Raw genomic sequence first — 17282 nt, forward strand, 5'->3', positions numbered from 1 at the left:
CTGTAACAGTAAGTACACCTGCTATCACTTCTCTCTTCTTGAAGACTTATTGTCCTGTAGCAAGGACAGCTGAACAAAGCAAGAATCAGGTCTGAAACTACCACAGTTCACAGCTCAGCCTACAGCTGAAACTGGTGGCTCTTCCAGTGTCAAGAAAGTAATTTAAAATCTGTTTATCCTATCTATGCAAATATATAAAACATATACTTCTGTGATTTAGATGTGTGAGTGCCACAGACAGGAGTCAGGCCCATAGGAGTAGCTCTTGCAGAAAAGAGAAGCCCAGTAGGAATCATTTCACCTAAGTCTTGTCATGAAAAGTTAGACTTGGGCTCTTAATGGTCCAAGTACCTTCATCATCAGTGGTGAGTGGGAACAGAGAAATCATATGACATAGAGTCTGCTAAAAAACAGACATCAAAGAGAAATGAGATGAATAAAAATCAGGAGATGCTTGTCTCTAACTTGTATATGTCTTCACCTTACTGAGGTGACCAGTTGAGCCCACATATCTGACTCCTGGGTTCTTAAAGCAAATAAAACAAAAGTTTTGGGTTTTTTTAAATGCTTTTACTGAAGCCAAAAGTATCAGTGATGCTTTGAGGATAACTGGGAAATCTTAGATTAAACTACTGAATTAAAAAGGGTCAGGAAATATTCTCAGAAATTAGTCCTTGAACATCCGTATCATGAGGCAGTTATTTTTGTCCCTGGCATGATTTCAGCTGCTGCCAGCATTTTCCCAGATAATTTCCAAACACAGCTGAAGTGTCAGGAATTGCCAGTTAGCATTCCCATAATATTGGCTTAGATGCAGACACCATCTCATGGAAGATAAAGAGTGCTCAAGCGTTCATATGCAGACTGTGATATTCCAGTTGTCCCCAGTGCCAGGGAGCAGCCCATTCAAATCAGTGATTGCCTTGGAGAAACATGGGGAAAGCATAATAGCACTGCCTATAAATGGAGACATGCTGGAGTACTACATCCAGTTCTTGTTTCCTTATTTTACAAAAGAGGTAAAAAATTGGATAAGATGTGGAGGAGAGCCACAGAATTACCGGAAACCTTGGAAAATGGCCTTGCAGTAAGAGATTACAGGGCTTCAGTCTGCTGAGTTTAATAAAAACATCTAGCAATGATTTCAGTGATTACAATGTGTGAGTATCACTACAGAGAGAAAATACTGAGCTGTAACAGCAGCACTCTCATCTCACCAAAAAAAGGCATAATGAGAGGTGATAGCTGGAAGTGAAAGCCAGACAAATTCAGGCAAGAATCAAAACACACATTTTTAAGAATGAGGGTGATAACCATTGGCCTGAATTGCCAAAGGAAGTGATGAATTCTCCAACTACTGATAGCTTCAGATCTCAACTGGATGTCTTTCTAGAAGATAAGTTTTAGCCAAACACAAATTGCTGGACTTGACCTAAGGCTAACTAGGTTAAATTAAATAGCTGGTGTCATTTAAATTAAATAGCTGGTGTCATTCAGGAAGTCCGACTAAATAATCTAAGGGCCTTTTCTGGCTTTAGAAAAATCTATGGATCTATAAAGTGCAACAGTGTAACTGTGAAATCCAGTCCAAGAATAACACGTTTTGATAAAATAAGATTTCCATAGGCCAGTGCTATGTTAATGGATATGATTCCAAGAGATCAGACTATAGTTATAAAACTGAAAATGAAGAAAATGAAAATGAATAAAGCATGATGATGTGGTGATATTAATAACAATTCCAGTGTTTAAAATGCATGTGTTTACAGGGTCAGTCAATAGAAATTGCAGCAAAGTCAGCAGAATTTTAGTGCTATAAAATAAGTAAGAGAAAATTTGCTTCAGTTTTCCAGAATGTTCTCTGAATGTCATGGAAGTAAATTGAAAAATCACATCTATTCTGTTAATACTTGAGGAAGGAAGGGGGCATTTTTTGGCTATGCTTATTCCACTCAGTTAAGAAGTGACAGGGTGCCAGCCCAGGCACTGAAATTCAATCATTTGCACTGTTTAATAGTTAGGGCTGTTCTTGGCACAGCTTTGTCTCCAGCCAACTAATGCTTTTTGAAAGAACTCTTTGCATCATTCAGAAGTCAGCATGGGCCAAGGGCAAACCCAGCAAGCAGTTTGAATGTACTCATGCATCCTCTGGGGGAACACAGAATATGGTAACATCAGCATTGCCCCACTGTCCAATTCAGCCTGCGGTCCAGGAGCCAGATCCTGGCACTAAATGCTCAGAGATGCAGATGCAGCTGGTGAATTCAAAGTGTCATTTGCTCAGCAAAAGAGCTGAGCTTTCAATTCCTTCCCTATTTCTGCCATAAAATTATTAAGATAGTATCTGTTACAATAACATGTGAATTATAGAGTTGTTGCTATAGAAAATCAGCACTTCCAAAATTGTTAAATTGTCCTTAAAATCAAAAAGGCAGCTTCCAAAAAGGACGATTGTAAATTGAGCTGAAACATTAATTTTTTTAGGTCAGATCCAATTAAAAAACAGAAGTAACTAAAACAAAGCAGAGTCAGCAGCTAAATTTCAGGTCCTTTGACCTCAGAGTGGAAGGTAAAACCACAGATAGAGACCTATTAGGCACACAGATTTAGGCACTGTGGAAAAATCACCCCAAATCCCCTATGCCACTGGTTATAGCATACATCTGTCCTGCTGAAGCAACCTAACTTCCCAGCAGGAATACAAGTTTGATGAGGTCGGGGCGGGCCCTTACATGAGCAAACAGTTATCATCAATACAAGAATACCAGTCTAGGGATGGATTCCTAAAGCTCTGATCCCACCTGAACATTGAGGGTACATGCAAGTGTTGAATTCAAAGGGCTAAAGCCCAGGTAGAACTGGAGTTAATAAAAGCCTGAAAAGAAAGAAAAGGAAACATCAAGCTCAGTCTGGGTGAAGAAAATGCTTAATAAAGGTAAAGGGAGGATGACTTTGGCATATTCCTTTCCTTAATGCTGTTCTAATTTTAAACAGCCTATTGTACTGTGCTGTTGATAGCCCTGTGTGAGCCATCTAAGGTTCAGCCAACTCAGCTGCATGATCATTAAAGAGACAATGCTACCACACACAGGGTTATTTGGATTAGTGAATACCATACGCAAGTAAATCATCTGCCAGATGGCATTGGAAGAAAGCTGCAACTCTCTCACTTTCATTTCCACAGCAGCAAACAATGTTCTGTGTTTAAAATAAACTCTTCCAGATGAGTAAAAGATAAACTTTGTGGTGCTTTTTCTTGGTCTTCTTGACTTTAGCTTTTTTTCCTTAAAAAAAACACCAGTGAAACCAACACAAACCCCTCGAAACACCCCCAACCTACTCTGATTGGTTATAATAATGAAAAATGCCAGTTTAGACCACCACAGAACAAAGCTGTCCCTCTAGGCAGCATCAAAATTCCATGCTATTTACTGAACAAAAGGCAAAAATGAAATACAATATTTTCACTCATCAACTTCTGTCAACAGAACCCTTAAAAATGAACACCTACCACATTAAGCCATTTCCTGTCATTTTATGCATTTTCCACAGTGAAGAACTGTCACTTTGTTGAAACATGGCTGTTTTCATGTTCTCTGCAGTTTTAACATTTTTTTCTAAGAAAAAAACAATTGCAACTACCAAGAATTAAACAATAAAAGCCCACCATAACAGAAACAAAACAACAGTAATCAAAGATTTTTAATTACTCCTTTAATCATTCCTTTAATCATTCCTTTTTGAGTGTTCAGGTTGCATTTGGAGATGACAGCTCCTTATCTCTTATTCTGTTCTACTGTTCCAGTACCCCAGTCTTAGATGAGCTCCTGAGATACAATTAGCTCACAACATCATCTGACTACTATATAAGATGTGAAATTACTTTTTGTTTTTGTTTTTGTTTTTTTTTTAAGGTCACTACTAAGAGCAAAAGTTTATGGAAAAATACCTCTTACATTGCTTTCCAGTAGCTGTGGAGATTAATCGGAGTCACATTTAAACCTCTGAAGATTTATTTGCAAGAGGGCAGACTGAAGATAAGGAAAGTGATGCTTTGGTCTCTTCCTCCTTCTTCCTCTCAGGTATTTTCAAAGCTGGGTGAAATCTCAAACAGCTGGAACTAACAGTGACTTCAAATGGACCTTTAGGATCAAAGCCCTTCAGAATAGCAAATGGGTTGTTCCAAAGCACTTTTCAATCTGTTCTCTTTTACCCATGGGCTACATCTGCAGGGAAGGCTGAAGCCTAAAATACCTATCCATGTGCATCAGAGAAGGGGGTCCTGTCTAAAAGACATGCAGATGGGATGCTTAGGGACATGGTTTAATGGTGGATTTGGTGGTGTTAAGTTAATGGTAGGACCTGATTATCTTGAAGGTCTTTTCCAACTCAGGTAACTCTGTGATTCCATGAATGAGTACATAAAATGATACCAAACCTACTTGTTGCAGTGCATGTAGGATCCAGGCCTTGAAATGTGTCACCTCTTTCTGCAGTTGCTATGCTGCCCATGACCCCTTTTTTGAAGCACTAGAAAGACCCTGACACTGCTTGTCTTGGGAGCCGATGGGATTTGGAAAGTGGGTGCTTATAGAATCATAGAATTGGCTGGGTTGGAAGGGACCTCAGATATCATCAAGTCCAACCCTTGATCCACTACCAATGCAGTTCCCAGCCCATGGCACTGAGTGCCACATCCAGTCTCTTTTTAAAGATCTCCAGGGATGGAGAATCAACCACTTCCCAGGGCAGCCCATTCCAATGTCTGATCACCCTCTCGGTAAAGAAATTCCTTCTCATGTCCAACCTAAACCTCCCCCGGCACAACTTGAGACCGTGCCCTCTTGTCTTGCTGAGAGAGAAAGAGACCAACCCCCACCTGGCTCCAACCTCCTTTCAGGGAGTTGTAGAGAGTGATGAGGTCTCCTCTGAGCCTCCTCTTCTCCAGGCTGAACAGCCCCAGCTCCCTCAGCCTCTCCTCATAAGATCTGTGCTTGAATACGCAGTGACTTAGGAGAGGCCTGGGACACTGACCCAGGAGAAGGTTGGAGAAGGTTGCAAAAGGACTTGGATAAACTGAAATAACATCACTGATCACCAAACCGCAGTCCAGGTGGCAAACTGAGAAGCATCTCAAAAACTACAGAGATGGGCTGACATTATTTTTTCGGGGGGAAAGCCACACACATTTTTGGAGAACGTTGCAAGTTATTTAACATATACATAGCACCACTGCCCCACCCTTAATTTGTGAAGTATTTTTTGAAAACTGCCACACATACACAGACATACATAAAGCTTCATTCATCAAGCTTGAATCATCTAACTGACTGTAAGGGTTCTGCTGCCCAAACCCAAAGCCAAGGAATCCAAATCAGCACAAATATTTAGGTTCTGACTCTCAGGGCTTTCAGCGGGACCAGGAATTCAGACTGCTTGCTTTGGCCGTGAAGCAGATGGCGAGAAATGTTCAGTACCTTGCTGAAATGATTGTTAGAGATTTCAGGCATGTAGATTTCAGGCATAGAGATTTCATAAGCTATCGATTCTTTTTCTATCCATATTAATTAAGTTTCTTTCACATCACCTGAAAAGAAGAGATGATTCTTAAAGGTGGAAAGAAAGGGCTATCAACTTTGTTAGGTGGTCAGTGTGCCAGCCTCCCCCCAAAAAAGCAATTAGGAAAACACTCTTTTCCCCATGTTATATGGGACATTTGGAATCAATTAAATATTCAAATTAACTTCTCTGATCCGAATCCAGTTACGGCAGGTGTGAGGCTGCTAGTGGTAGCTAAAATGGTAAGTAAAAAGTCTAGAAGGAGGTCGTCATTTTCTGTTATGAGAAATAGCAGCACCATTCTGGGACAGATCAAAAGTAGTAATTCAGCTGTGGAGGCCTTCTGGATCGTCTTGCAAGTTAATTACCCTCTAAGTGATTAGTTTGGAAAAAGTTATTTGAAAAAGGGAACAGGCCTCCCATTTTAAAATTATTTGTATGACTCTTGCAAGTTATTTATTTTCTTTATAGCCTTAGGTGGAAAGAAATTAAGAGTGCTTGAAGTGGGAATTATCCACATTTTTCAGCAAAAGCATAATCATACTGCACATTCATAGGGCTCAGGCTTTGAAGCTTGTGAAGCATTCACTTACTAGGAAGCTTAGGCAAACCAGGCAACCACCGAAGAAAGAAAGCAGAGTTGAAATACTTCTGTTTTTATTGCATCATGGAAAAACTGATCATTTATCTCATTAAGATGGAGAATTTTTACTAGAGAACCCCTGCTGGGTTTATAAGCTTACCTGCTGTGTTGACTGTAGTAACTGAAAGAGCAGTGTTGTCCCCTTGCCGGGGGATAGATATTGGCCTTTGTGGCAAAGTAAGGAAGGTAAATTGGTGACAGATTCAGAATATTTTTTTTAAATGTACATAAGTCTCCCTTGACTTAAACAGATGTGGTGTATAAAATAAATACATGCAACTGCAATTTAGTTCACTTGCAGAAAGCTCAGCTATAAGAGCTACTATTGTGCAAGGAGGAGTGGCTTACAGCTATGGCCTGGGATTGAGAATCAAATGAAAAACATTTCTAAAAAGGAAATTATTTATTTCTTAAACTCTTGGTTTACCCACGAAGGAAACTGGTTTGGCACTTCCAAAAGCACCAACGGCAAAGACAAATTATGCTGAAGCAGCTAAAAATTGTTCCCCTTAATACACTTGGAGCCCATTTCTCTCGAACATTACATGATGTTTCTGCCCTTGGCCATGCCTGTGTTTTCTCCAGCTGCAAAAGCAGGGAGTGGGTATGTTTGCCTGAATGCAACATTAAGTAACCAAGCACAACACTGAGCTTAATCCCAGCAGATCTTCCCCCAAGCCCTGTCTCATCATGTAGCAATGTAATGCAGGTGGCAGGTGACACTGTGCTAACAGCCAGCTCTCTCCCCTCTGTCCCTCAGTAAATCACTGACACCTCTTCCTTTCTTTTTAAAATATGGGATTAAATTGCACCTGCACACGTGTCAGCACACACACACTCTTGTACCCCAATTTTAACAGAAGTCTTTTAGAGTACAGTTAGCCTGCAATGGTGTGTCCATACAAAATGCAGTTAGAAGTGGGACCCCTTGAAAGCATTTCCACTCATGGCTGAGATGGACTTAAAGATCCAGCAGGGAAAGTTTGCAGTCAGAAGTTACTTGCTGCTGTGGCATCCTCCACCTCTCGGCTATGGCAGGGCACAGGCATCACCTCTGTGGAAAGCAAAAAGGCAGGGGCTACATTCACTTTTCAAATCCCCAGAGTACAGGCATGGAGCTCTGGCCCAGAACTGCTGGTGGACCCAAAATCAAATGCTCTAACATTTTATATAAAACAGCTGAAGGTACATTTTGGCTTTGGAAAGAGTTGCTTCATAACATTTATTTGTACCACCAACCTCAACAAGTTTTTAACCTCAGCTGTGGCTTCCTTACATGTCTATAACGTACTCACTAGAAATGTGAGCAGTGTCTGTACCTGATGGTTTCCCATGGGCTGTACATGCTCTCCCTGGCCACTGTTTGCCTCATTCACGTCTTATTTTTAAGAAGTTTATTTTTTCATAAGAAATAAGTTTAATTTGGGGGTGATGGTGTTCATATGGCGGTGACGGTGGAGGGGGTCATCTGGAATGAGTCTTGGTTTCGGCTTCACCCTCTTTATATAAATTGTTTATGCAATAGTAACATACAGAGGTTGCTACATCTTTCTGGGACACTGTAATGCTGGGGTGAAGTGTGAGGATGCTGAACTTCTATTGGCTCATCCTTCACCAGAGACATTCAATCCTCAAATTATATATCTGAGCTTACTAACAATCTGTGGAGATAGCAGAGCAGAGATACTTCAGCCAAAATGCTTAGTTCTAACCTAGAGAGTCAGGATTACTGTTTGTTGAAATAAGGGGCCTTTTTGCAATTATATTTAGGAAGATCTCTAGATCTATGAGGTCTTCAGCTTCTAGATGCATTACGTTACACAGCCATCTATACAACTAATGCTTCTTGAGTATTGCTACAGTAGAACTGAAAACACATCCCCAAGTTTGGCTCAGCTTCTCTGTATCTCTCTACAGAGAAGTTTGTATTAATGAACTCCTAATTCTTTAGCTAGCTGTTTAAAGGTGTTGTGTGCAGCTATTAACAAGTATTTAGTATGAAAATGTGAGATGCAGCACTGAAGAGCTAAGCAGAAGTAGCCCACATATGTTACACACCTGCCCCAGCAATTACTTAAGAGAACTTTGCTCAGAGTATGTTTTGACACCACACCCATCTGCACACCTTGCCTTACAGTGAGCAGTGCAAAGCTCATCATATTACAAAGTCTTAAAAACATGCTCCATTCCTTATCCTGCCTTGTGATTTTCTGGAATGCCACCTTCTACCCCCACCCAGGTCACTGGCCCAGGGGACGATCTTGCGGGTGAACAGTAGGTCCTCTCCACTGTGCAAAAATTAAAATATGCAGAGAGTTTGAGTAAACAACCAGACAAAAAAAATCTTTCATTGCTATCTGAAGTGCTATTTATAAGTAGGTAATATCAATCTACTGAATACATCATTTATTATTGATACTTGAGTGGTATTTATTATAAGATCACCAATTCTTCCATCTTTATATATCTTGACTAGATGGATGATGCTAGAAATGCTAGAACCCTTTATTAATGTACAGCAAAACAAGAACTCATAAATATCAGATTAAACTTGTAAGTTATATGAATTAAAAAAGAATAAATCAGTACAGCTCTATGCAATACCCATGTACTTCCATGGAACTCCTTTTATTTCTACCAACTTTAGACTACCTAAACTAATACAGGTGAATTTCCCTCTGTGAAACAAGGTTACTGTGTCAAGTCTGCTAGTTTCTTATGTATCTTCCACGTGAAAGAATGAATACCAAGTCCTTTTATATATATATATATATTTATTAAAGAATATTCAGTTAGATATATTAGACAAAATTATCTAATCTCATTACTGAGTTAAAGTGCCATCAGTCAAGCCAAACACCCACTTAAAACCATACTTTATTTGGTCTAATCTGGGTCAAGTCTTCTGAGCTTTATATGCACACAATTTGTGACATGCAAAGCCCTACCAAAACTATAATACATCTGTCAACTTCATTTTTAATGAAACCCAAGCTGTCTGTGTGTCAAAAAATGGCAAGTTCAGCACACAGGGAAATAAAAACACAGCTTACAAAGCCAAGTGTATATACTCATTGAATAGTAGCCACATCACTAAAAAAGTTGATTTGTGCTTTGCAGCTAAACTGCATATGGCTCAAGTTTTGTTCACTAAACCATGAGGCTGAAAACACATCTTCGGATGGCACTCAGAGGCCTAAAATGATTCCAGTCTAAGATACACATAAACCTGTTTATTCCATTTTTCATTGTATGGCTCAAAAAAAAGAAAACAATCCTATAATTATCAGGATTGATTTTAAAAAACTTTCCACAGAGGTATTTCACCATCAGTACCCTGCATTGTCCAGCTCAACTACAAGTAGTGGAATATGACAAACATGCACATATACCGCAAAACACAGTTTTATTTTTATTTGCAAAACATGAGTTTCCAAACAGATTTAAGCAGCAAATATATTCACACCCTCAAACTCTTATATCAGACTTTTTCTGAATGCCTGTGCCTACCAAGTAAAGATTGTCCTTTATTTGAAAACAGTTTCAGCACAAAATCACTCCTCTAGTTAATACTTACTGAGCAAAGCAATCCATATTCCCACAGCACTTACAGTGAGAATTACACCACAGCAAGTATTTGTTGCAGCTATCTGCATTCTTTTAGCAGACAGCCCCTGGCACTTATTTCAATAAACCAACCATCACTTCACTAATATCCCACAACTTTCTCGCAACCAAGTCATCCATTGCTTTAGGCAGGAGCTCCTCCTCTTTGCAGTCCCCAAAATACTTTCCCGACACACCTTCGACTTCAGGAGAAGAGGCCAAATAAATAGAAGTCTGGGCTCCTTCCAGAGGTGTTTTGAAGAAAGCCCATGACACCAAGTTGAACAAAGGTTTTGCCATAAAAGGAATATTCACGTATCTGCCTAGATTTGTTCTGACAATCCCAGGATGGAGCGAATTGACGGTGACTCCCGTCCCTTCCAACCGACGGGCCAACTCCCTTGCAAATAATATGTTTGCCAGTTTACTCCGACTGTAACAAAAGCTTTTATTGTAACTTATTTCACTGTTCAAGTCTTCAAAGTTGATCTCTCCATATTTGTAAAGCTTTGAGGATACTACCACAATCCTGCTCGGAGCAGAATTTTTGAGGAGGCCCAGAAGAAGGTTGGTGAGCAAGAAGTGACCCAAGTGGTTTACACCAAATTGCATTTCAAAACCATCCTCTGTCTTCATGTATGGACACTGGAATATCCCTGCATTATTTATCAGAACATCCAGCCTTGGCTCTTCCTTTAAATAGGAAAGAAAAAAATCATTGAGTTTTATAAGTGCCATGCAATACATACTATTATGCTTAATATTTCTCATTGGCCATTGTTAGGAATACTTTCAATTCTAGTTTTCTGAACTTTAACTTCCTCATGCTCTCAGCTTCATTGCTGGTCTTCCTATTTTTTACTTCCTCATATTCTCTTTAAGCATTGCTGGGAAAAAAAAACCTGAACTACCACTAAACTGAGTATTTTGCCCCAGTAGAACACAGGTGCATGAGAACCTGTGTCTAGTTTTAATACACGCAGAGAACACAATCCTCTGCCTCTCCAGAGCAGCTTTTTCAGACCCATCATCTCATTTGGGTGGTGGCATGAAAAAATTTGCAAAACAGTGTTCTCATTATTTTAAACACTCATATTTTGGAATCACTACTTGATTGTGCTGCTCAGTGAGAACTATGGAGAAGAACTCATCACAGAAAAGTAACATCCATGATCCTAAACTAAGCAGATTTCATACAAAAATTTAAGTCTAGTAAGTCCACTTAAGAACTATATCTCTGTATATGGGACTGATGCTTGAAATATTTATGACATGCTATTTGCTGGATCAATATTCTAGTTCAGATCAATAGGAAGCAAAGACTCAAGAGAGGTATGCTACTCTACAGAATGAGGGAACATAGCAATTAAGAGTGGCATGGAAAATTTAAATATATATATATATATAGTACATCATGCACTTCATGCTCCAGCATCCACACAAAAATCAAGAGCTCTCCAATGTGCCCTATGCTAATCAAAAGCTCTCCAATTTGCCCTTTTCAAAAAATACAGATGGAAGCAAACTGCCTAAATAAGCTCTGAATCTGACATTTTCACCCACTCCTGACAAAACACTGAAAATATTACAGCAAATTTATGCTGGTAATTCTTTAAACTCAATGCAGGGACTGGGAGGCAAGCTGAGATAATTCTGGATAATTTTGATTATAAAAATAGACAACCTTAAAATGCATTTTCTACCATTTGCCTTTTATTTGACTGCCATTAGCAGCAACAATACAAAGAGCAAAACCCAAATCTGCAATTAGTATTGAGTTAATGGTCCACCCAACCACACAAAACATTAAGTACTTCTCTCTCAGACCGATTCCCGTAGGACTTGAGGCTTCTCAGTGCTTCATGGAGTTTGAGTCCCTGAGGCACGATCCTAAGAGCATCAAACTCACTTCCCCTTTTCACCCAAAGGGACATAATGGCTCCTACCACTAAACAGGGACAGGACTGAAGAAATACTGACTCTCTGAAGTGGTATTTCTTTTTTTCACGAAAAACATTACTTCAGAAAACTTCTCTAGCATCTGACTAGGGGATTTGTTTCGTAAGACTTAACACTTCAAGAACCCTAATTGGGCTATTTTTTGTGCAAAAGAAAGCACAAAACATTGCTTTGATGGGCAGCACTATTCTTGCAGCTTCTGAGCTCACCTCCAGTTTTCTAGGGAGCCCCCAAATATCTCTTTAGTCTTTACTTTTTGCAGTGAGGCTAAGGAGTGAAGAATGTAATCACCTGCAGCTCTGGAGAGGAAAAATCCCACAAAATGAGCTAGGCAGTGGGAGTGCACTGTTTTCCCATCCTGCTGATATTTAAGTCTTCTTCATATAAAACAAAAAACACAGGAAAGAAAAAGGCCAAACAAATGGCTACACAAAGAATTCACAAGTTACAGATAATAACATGAATGTGGACTGAAAGCACTTAAAAAGTACAACTTGAGCTCCCATCTCCAGTCATCCATCTGCTTGAGGAATGATTTTGAAAATGAAGGAACACAGGTATCAGCAGCACCATGCAGACACATGCTCTTCATCCATTTCTCTCATAAAGTCACTTCTACTGGCTTTACTAATAGAGACTAATCAATTCACACATTTGGGGACATTCTATCCAATAAAGAATATAATTTTTTTAAAGTTGGGCAGTATATTTCTTTTTCTGGTGTTTATTCAGCATATCATTTTCTATATACACATCTTCCCAAAACGCTGAAGCAAGATTAGACCTTATCACTATATTGGTGAGTATGAACGTACATAACTGCAGAGCCATAGTAGAGAACTTAAAACCCAACTTTTCCCAGATATTAGAATGTCAGAAAAGCTATCTGAAAATCAATGCAATGAAGTCCCTGTTTCTCCCCCTCTCACAACAGTGTCTGAGCATCTTTCAAGCTCTTAACAAGAAGGTCTTGGAGCAGCAGCATAAATTCTCAAGCCTGGCTTCCCAGGACTTTTGTGCCTCATGGCTTGAGTAGCTATTTGTGGTGAGATGAGAGCACCAACTGACACTTTCCATGGACTTGGAATAACGTTGGAATAACATCTCCAACGGTGCCTTCCCTGCTCTCTGGAGTCTAACACTGCTGAAATCACCTAGCAGCGCTCCTGTCAGGACCATCAGTGGGATGACCCTTTTCTCCTAAAACTCAGATTTCCAAGAAATCTGCAGAAACTTTGTATATTTAAAAAAACTACCTCATTACTAAACTCAGTTAGTACTGGCCAAAAGATGCAGAACGTGGGAGGGGGCCCGCGTGGGAAGGACGCAGAAGGATGGCTGGAGCTGGGAGCAGTGCACTCACGTGAACGTGTATTTCTTTGGAGAAGAGGCTGAGCTCTGACACCCACTTAGAGCAACACAGGCAGGTTAAGGAGGAGTAAAGAGAGAAAGGAAGACCAATAATTTCTCTCATACAGAAACAAGTGCTTTCTTTTCGGGACAGAAAGGGACCGGAATACCCCAAACCAACGTGAACTTCACGCTTTCCGGCGCGAATTGGCAGCTGACTTACACCCTCCTTCCAAACCCTGCGGTGGGCTCAGCAACCCGCCCTGCTCCCGCTCCGGCCTCCCGGCGGGAGAACAGGCCCTGGGAACACGGATCCCAGCGGAGGCCGCCAGCACCGCGCCGTCGGCATCCAGCTCATCCATCCCGCGTCCTCTCACGGGGAGCCCGGGGCCTCCGCCGCAGCCTAACGCTGCCCTGTCCCTATCGGTATCCCCAGCAGGCCCGATGGGCCCCGGTGGGCCCAGCGCCGCGCCCCGCAGCCGTCCCGGCCCGTACCTGGAGGACGCGGTGGCAGAAGGCGCGGACGGAGCGAAGCGAGGCGAGGTCCAGCTCCCGGACCACCAGCTCGCCGCCGCCCTCGGCCTCCTCCCGCTCGCCCACCTCGGCCCGGATCTCGCGGGCCGCCCGCTCGGCCCGTGCCCGGTCGCGGCAGCCCATGATGACGCGGGCCCGCATCCGCAGCAGCTCGGCCGCCGCCGCCCGGCCGAGCCCGCTGTTGGCCCCCGTGATGATCACGGTCTTGCCCCGCATTGAGGTCCAGGACACGGGCCCGGCCTCCGCGCGGGCCGAGCCCCGCAGCCAGCGCCAGGCGGCCAGCAGCAGCCCCCCACCCAGCGCCAGCGCCGTGGCCGCCGCGGCCATCCAGTCGGCCCGAGCGATGCCCCGCCCCATGTGGCCGCCTCCGCCTCGCCGCCCGCCCGCCTCCCGGGCCCAGGGCTGCGTTAGGATTGGCCAGGCGCGCCGCTGTGCATTGTGGGGATTGTAGTCCCTGTGGCCACCGCAGGAAGGGCTGCCCCGCGGCCAGAGGAACCCAAACCGTGGGAGGCCATTCCCAGGGGTACTGCATGGGTGCACGGAGGAATAGAAACGTCGTCCGGCAACTCGGCGGCCTTCTCCTCCCCAGCGTGGCCCCGAGGGCAACGCAAAGCAAACTGCGGGTCGTGGTCTGTTACCTCTGCAAGGATGCTGCCTCCTTTCCTGCTCACATAAAACAGGCAACTGGGTGTGCCAGCAGCAGGATGCCCCACAAAGGCTGGTTTGTCTAAGAGCAGTGCCCACACTGCTAAATTAAGTTTAGAATCATAGAATCAATCCTAGAACAGTTTGGTGTTGGAAGACACCATAAATATAATTATTTCCAACCCCCTTGCACTGGCAGGGACATCTTCTGCTACACCAGGTTGCTCCAAGGGCAATCCACTCTGTCCTTGAACACTTCCAGGGAGGGAACATCCACAGCTTCCCTGGGCAACCTGTGACAATGTCTCACCTGCCTCGCACTACAGAATTTCTTCCTAATGTCTAACCTAAATATACCCGCTTTCAACTTAAAACCATTCTCTCTCATTCTATCACTACCTGCCGTTGTAAAAAGTTGCTCTCCACCCTTCTTGTAAACCCCTTTCAGGGTATTGGAAGGCCACCATAAAGTCTCCCCAGAGCCTTCTTCTCCAGCCTGAACAACCTCAACTCACTCAGCCTGTGTTCCTAGTAGATGTGCTCCATCCCCCCGATCATCTTTGTGGCCCTCCTCTGGACTCACACCCACAGCTGCATGTTCTTCTTCTGTTGGGGGCTCTTGCCTGGCTTGCCAAAAATGTCACAGTTTAGTCCAAGCCAGTACCAACTAGGCTCTGCTACTTGTCCCCCGCTCCCTACTGTGGGACAGGGAGGAAAAAAATCAACCCAAAGGCTCTTAAATCGAGACAAAGATAGGGAGGATTTCGTTCCCCAATTACAGTAACAGTAACAGGCAAAAAACAGACAGGTTCAACTTGCAAGAAAAGGAAAACCTAAATTAATCTACAAGAAAGAGAAAATATGGACAGATCTGAATACCTTCCCCTCCCTCTGCCTCCTTCCTGGGCCTGAATTACTTCACTCCTGCATCCCCCTCAGCTTTGGGGCATCAGGGTCAGTTCCCTACATGACGTGTCTGCCGACCTGCAGCCATAGAGGACCCCCCTTCAGGAGAGGTGACTGTTCCCAAAGCAGTCTGTGGCTCTGTGGGCAGCCCACGCAGGAGCAGTCTGCTCCTGAGGGACTGCAGCTTGTGGGAGGAACTCATGTTGGAAGGGTTCATGAAGTACCCTCTCCAATAGGAGGGACCCTGATTTTTAGTAAGGACAGATTGTGAAGAATCCTTCTGCCTGAGAAGGAAGGAGCAGCAGAAAACCACTTGCGATGAACAGACTGTAAACCCCACTCCCTATCCCCCTGTCCTGCTGAGGAGGAGGAGGTAAAGATATCGTGAACAAAGTTATTTGAGCCCAGAAAGAAGGGAGGAGTGGGGTGAAGTATGTAAGCTCTGGGTTTTGTTTTTCTCATTGCCCTGTTTTGGTTTTGGTTTGATTAAAGATAAGTTGATTTTTTCCTCCAAGTTAAGTCTGTTTTGCCCGTGACCATAATTGAAGTGAAGCCCTCCTAGTCCTTCTCTTGACCCACAAGGTTTTAGTTGGATTTTCTCCTCACCATCCCCCAGCCTGGGGAGGGAGGAGTGAGTGGCCTCATGGTTGTTACTGGCTGGGGCTAAACCAAGACATAGAGGAAAATACTCATCCTGCAAGAAATCCTTGTGGTGAATCTGCTATTCAAAACCTGGCAGTGGGAACGCTGACAGTCATCTCTGTTACACCCACTACTTCAAAAGACTCTGAATGTGTTGGAGAGGGCACTGCCTCAAGGATCCTGTCGGGGTTCATAGGTGGTCAATCCAGTCCAGCCCTCAGTGCAATCAACTTTGGGCACAAAAGCTCAAGTGATCAGAAGCTGCTCATCTAGTCAGGGATGACATGCATTCAGATATTGTCCATCTCAGATACTACTGAGCAGGGTAACTGGTGCTCATGTTCTTCCTAAAACACTGACCTGCTTCACTGCTTTCTGTACTCAACCATTGCATGAGGAGATGGGTGTGCTCTGTACAGCATTACCACATGCCAGTGCAGGTTATGAGATATGGCAGAGGAGTTCAAGGAATCTTACCTGAGGATCCTCCTCAGGATATAGGAACCCTCTGATTCTCAAGTTCTGAGGTCATAGCCCAGGAACACAGGAAAACACATTGGAACACATGCAATGGTGAGCATCCCCAAATCTTTGACTGAACTGTTTTGTGTCCTCCAGATGGTTGTTTCACTGTGCATGACTTTCTAACCTGGAAACAGAAAGGCTGTCTTAGAGGTTTGAAGGAACTGAGAAAAACAGTTTAGCATGTCTTGGTAGCTGGTGAGAGGTATCCAGCACACCCTGGGAATATGTTCTGGAAAAAAAAAAGAAAAAAAAAAAAAGTTAGGTCACCTTCAGGCTCTATTTCCAGTATTTTTGCACCTAGGGATTGGTAGCACTGGGAGACATTCCTGTTTGTATTATCTGGACTCTTTCCTGTGATGTGGTGCATGAACCTGGAAGCTAAGGGAACAAGTTGACTTTTTCTGACAAGTCTCCATTTTAGCACAGAATTAGGTCTGTGTTACCATTAACCCTCTTCTGGGTTTTGGCTAGGATGACAGTTTTTTATGAGTCTGTCTTCCAATGCTATGAACAGTTTGTCAGACAGGACAGTCCAGAACTGTAGGACTCTTCTCTATTTGCCCTGTTGAAAAATGTTATCTGTTGTTATAACTGTGACTGGCTTAGCATTATGAGGTGAAAGGGCAGAAATTCACTGTATCCTCATGAGCATGAGAAACAAGGAGCATTTTTTGGTTTTTAATTTGTTTGTTTTCTTTAGTGGACTGGAATGCTATTAAGAGATAATTCTGGTTTATGTCTACACAAACAGAAAACCCTTTCCCTCAGCTCCCATCCTTTTTCAGATAATTTTCTTCAAAATTATTACTTTGGTCTGCCAGCCAATCTGTGCCTTGGAGCATAAAACAGTAATAATAATGTGCAGAGACCAGTTGGCAAGCCCTATCCTCCCCAAACATCCAGGTAAGCCTGG

At 42.8% G+C, this 17282-nt stretch overlaps 1 protein-coding gene across 1 annotated transcript; it reads right to left on the reverse strand.

Moving 5' to 3' along the window:
* Nucleotides 1-8956: 8956 nt before the first annotated feature.
* On the reverse strand, nucleotides 8957-14010 carry RDH14 (retinol dehydrogenase 14). Its single transcript, XM_071741988.1, has 2 exons — nucleotides 13613-14010; nucleotides 8957-10501 (listed from the first exon to the last, which is right to left on the reverse strand). Exons 1-2 carry the CDS (start codon nucleotides 14006-14008, stop codon nucleotides 9884-9886), a joined length of 1014 nt encoding a protein of 337 aa, XP_071598089.1. The 5' UTR covers nucleotides 14009-14010; the 3' UTR covers nucleotides 8957-9883.
* Nucleotides 14011-17282: the final 3272 nt, after the last annotated feature.

The sequence above is a fragment of the Heliangelus exortis genome, chromosome 3, assembly GCF_036169615.1.
Source record: "Heliangelus exortis chromosome 3, bHelExo1.hap1, whole genome shotgun sequence".
Classification (NCBI taxonomy): domain Eukaryota; kingdom Metazoa; phylum Chordata; class Aves; order Apodiformes; family Trochilidae; genus Heliangelus; species Heliangelus exortis.

Excerpts from the sequence above, each read along its gene's own strand:
- RDH14 (XM_071741988.1), bottom strand. The coding sequence starts at position 14,008 with ATGGGGCGGGGCATCGCTCGGGCCGACTGGATGGCCGCGGCGGCCACG. Across the intron at positions 10,502-13,612 it reads TCTGCCACCGCGTCCTCCAG|GAAGAGCCAAGGCTGGATGT; the intron begins GTACGGGCCGGG and ends TCCTATTTAAAG.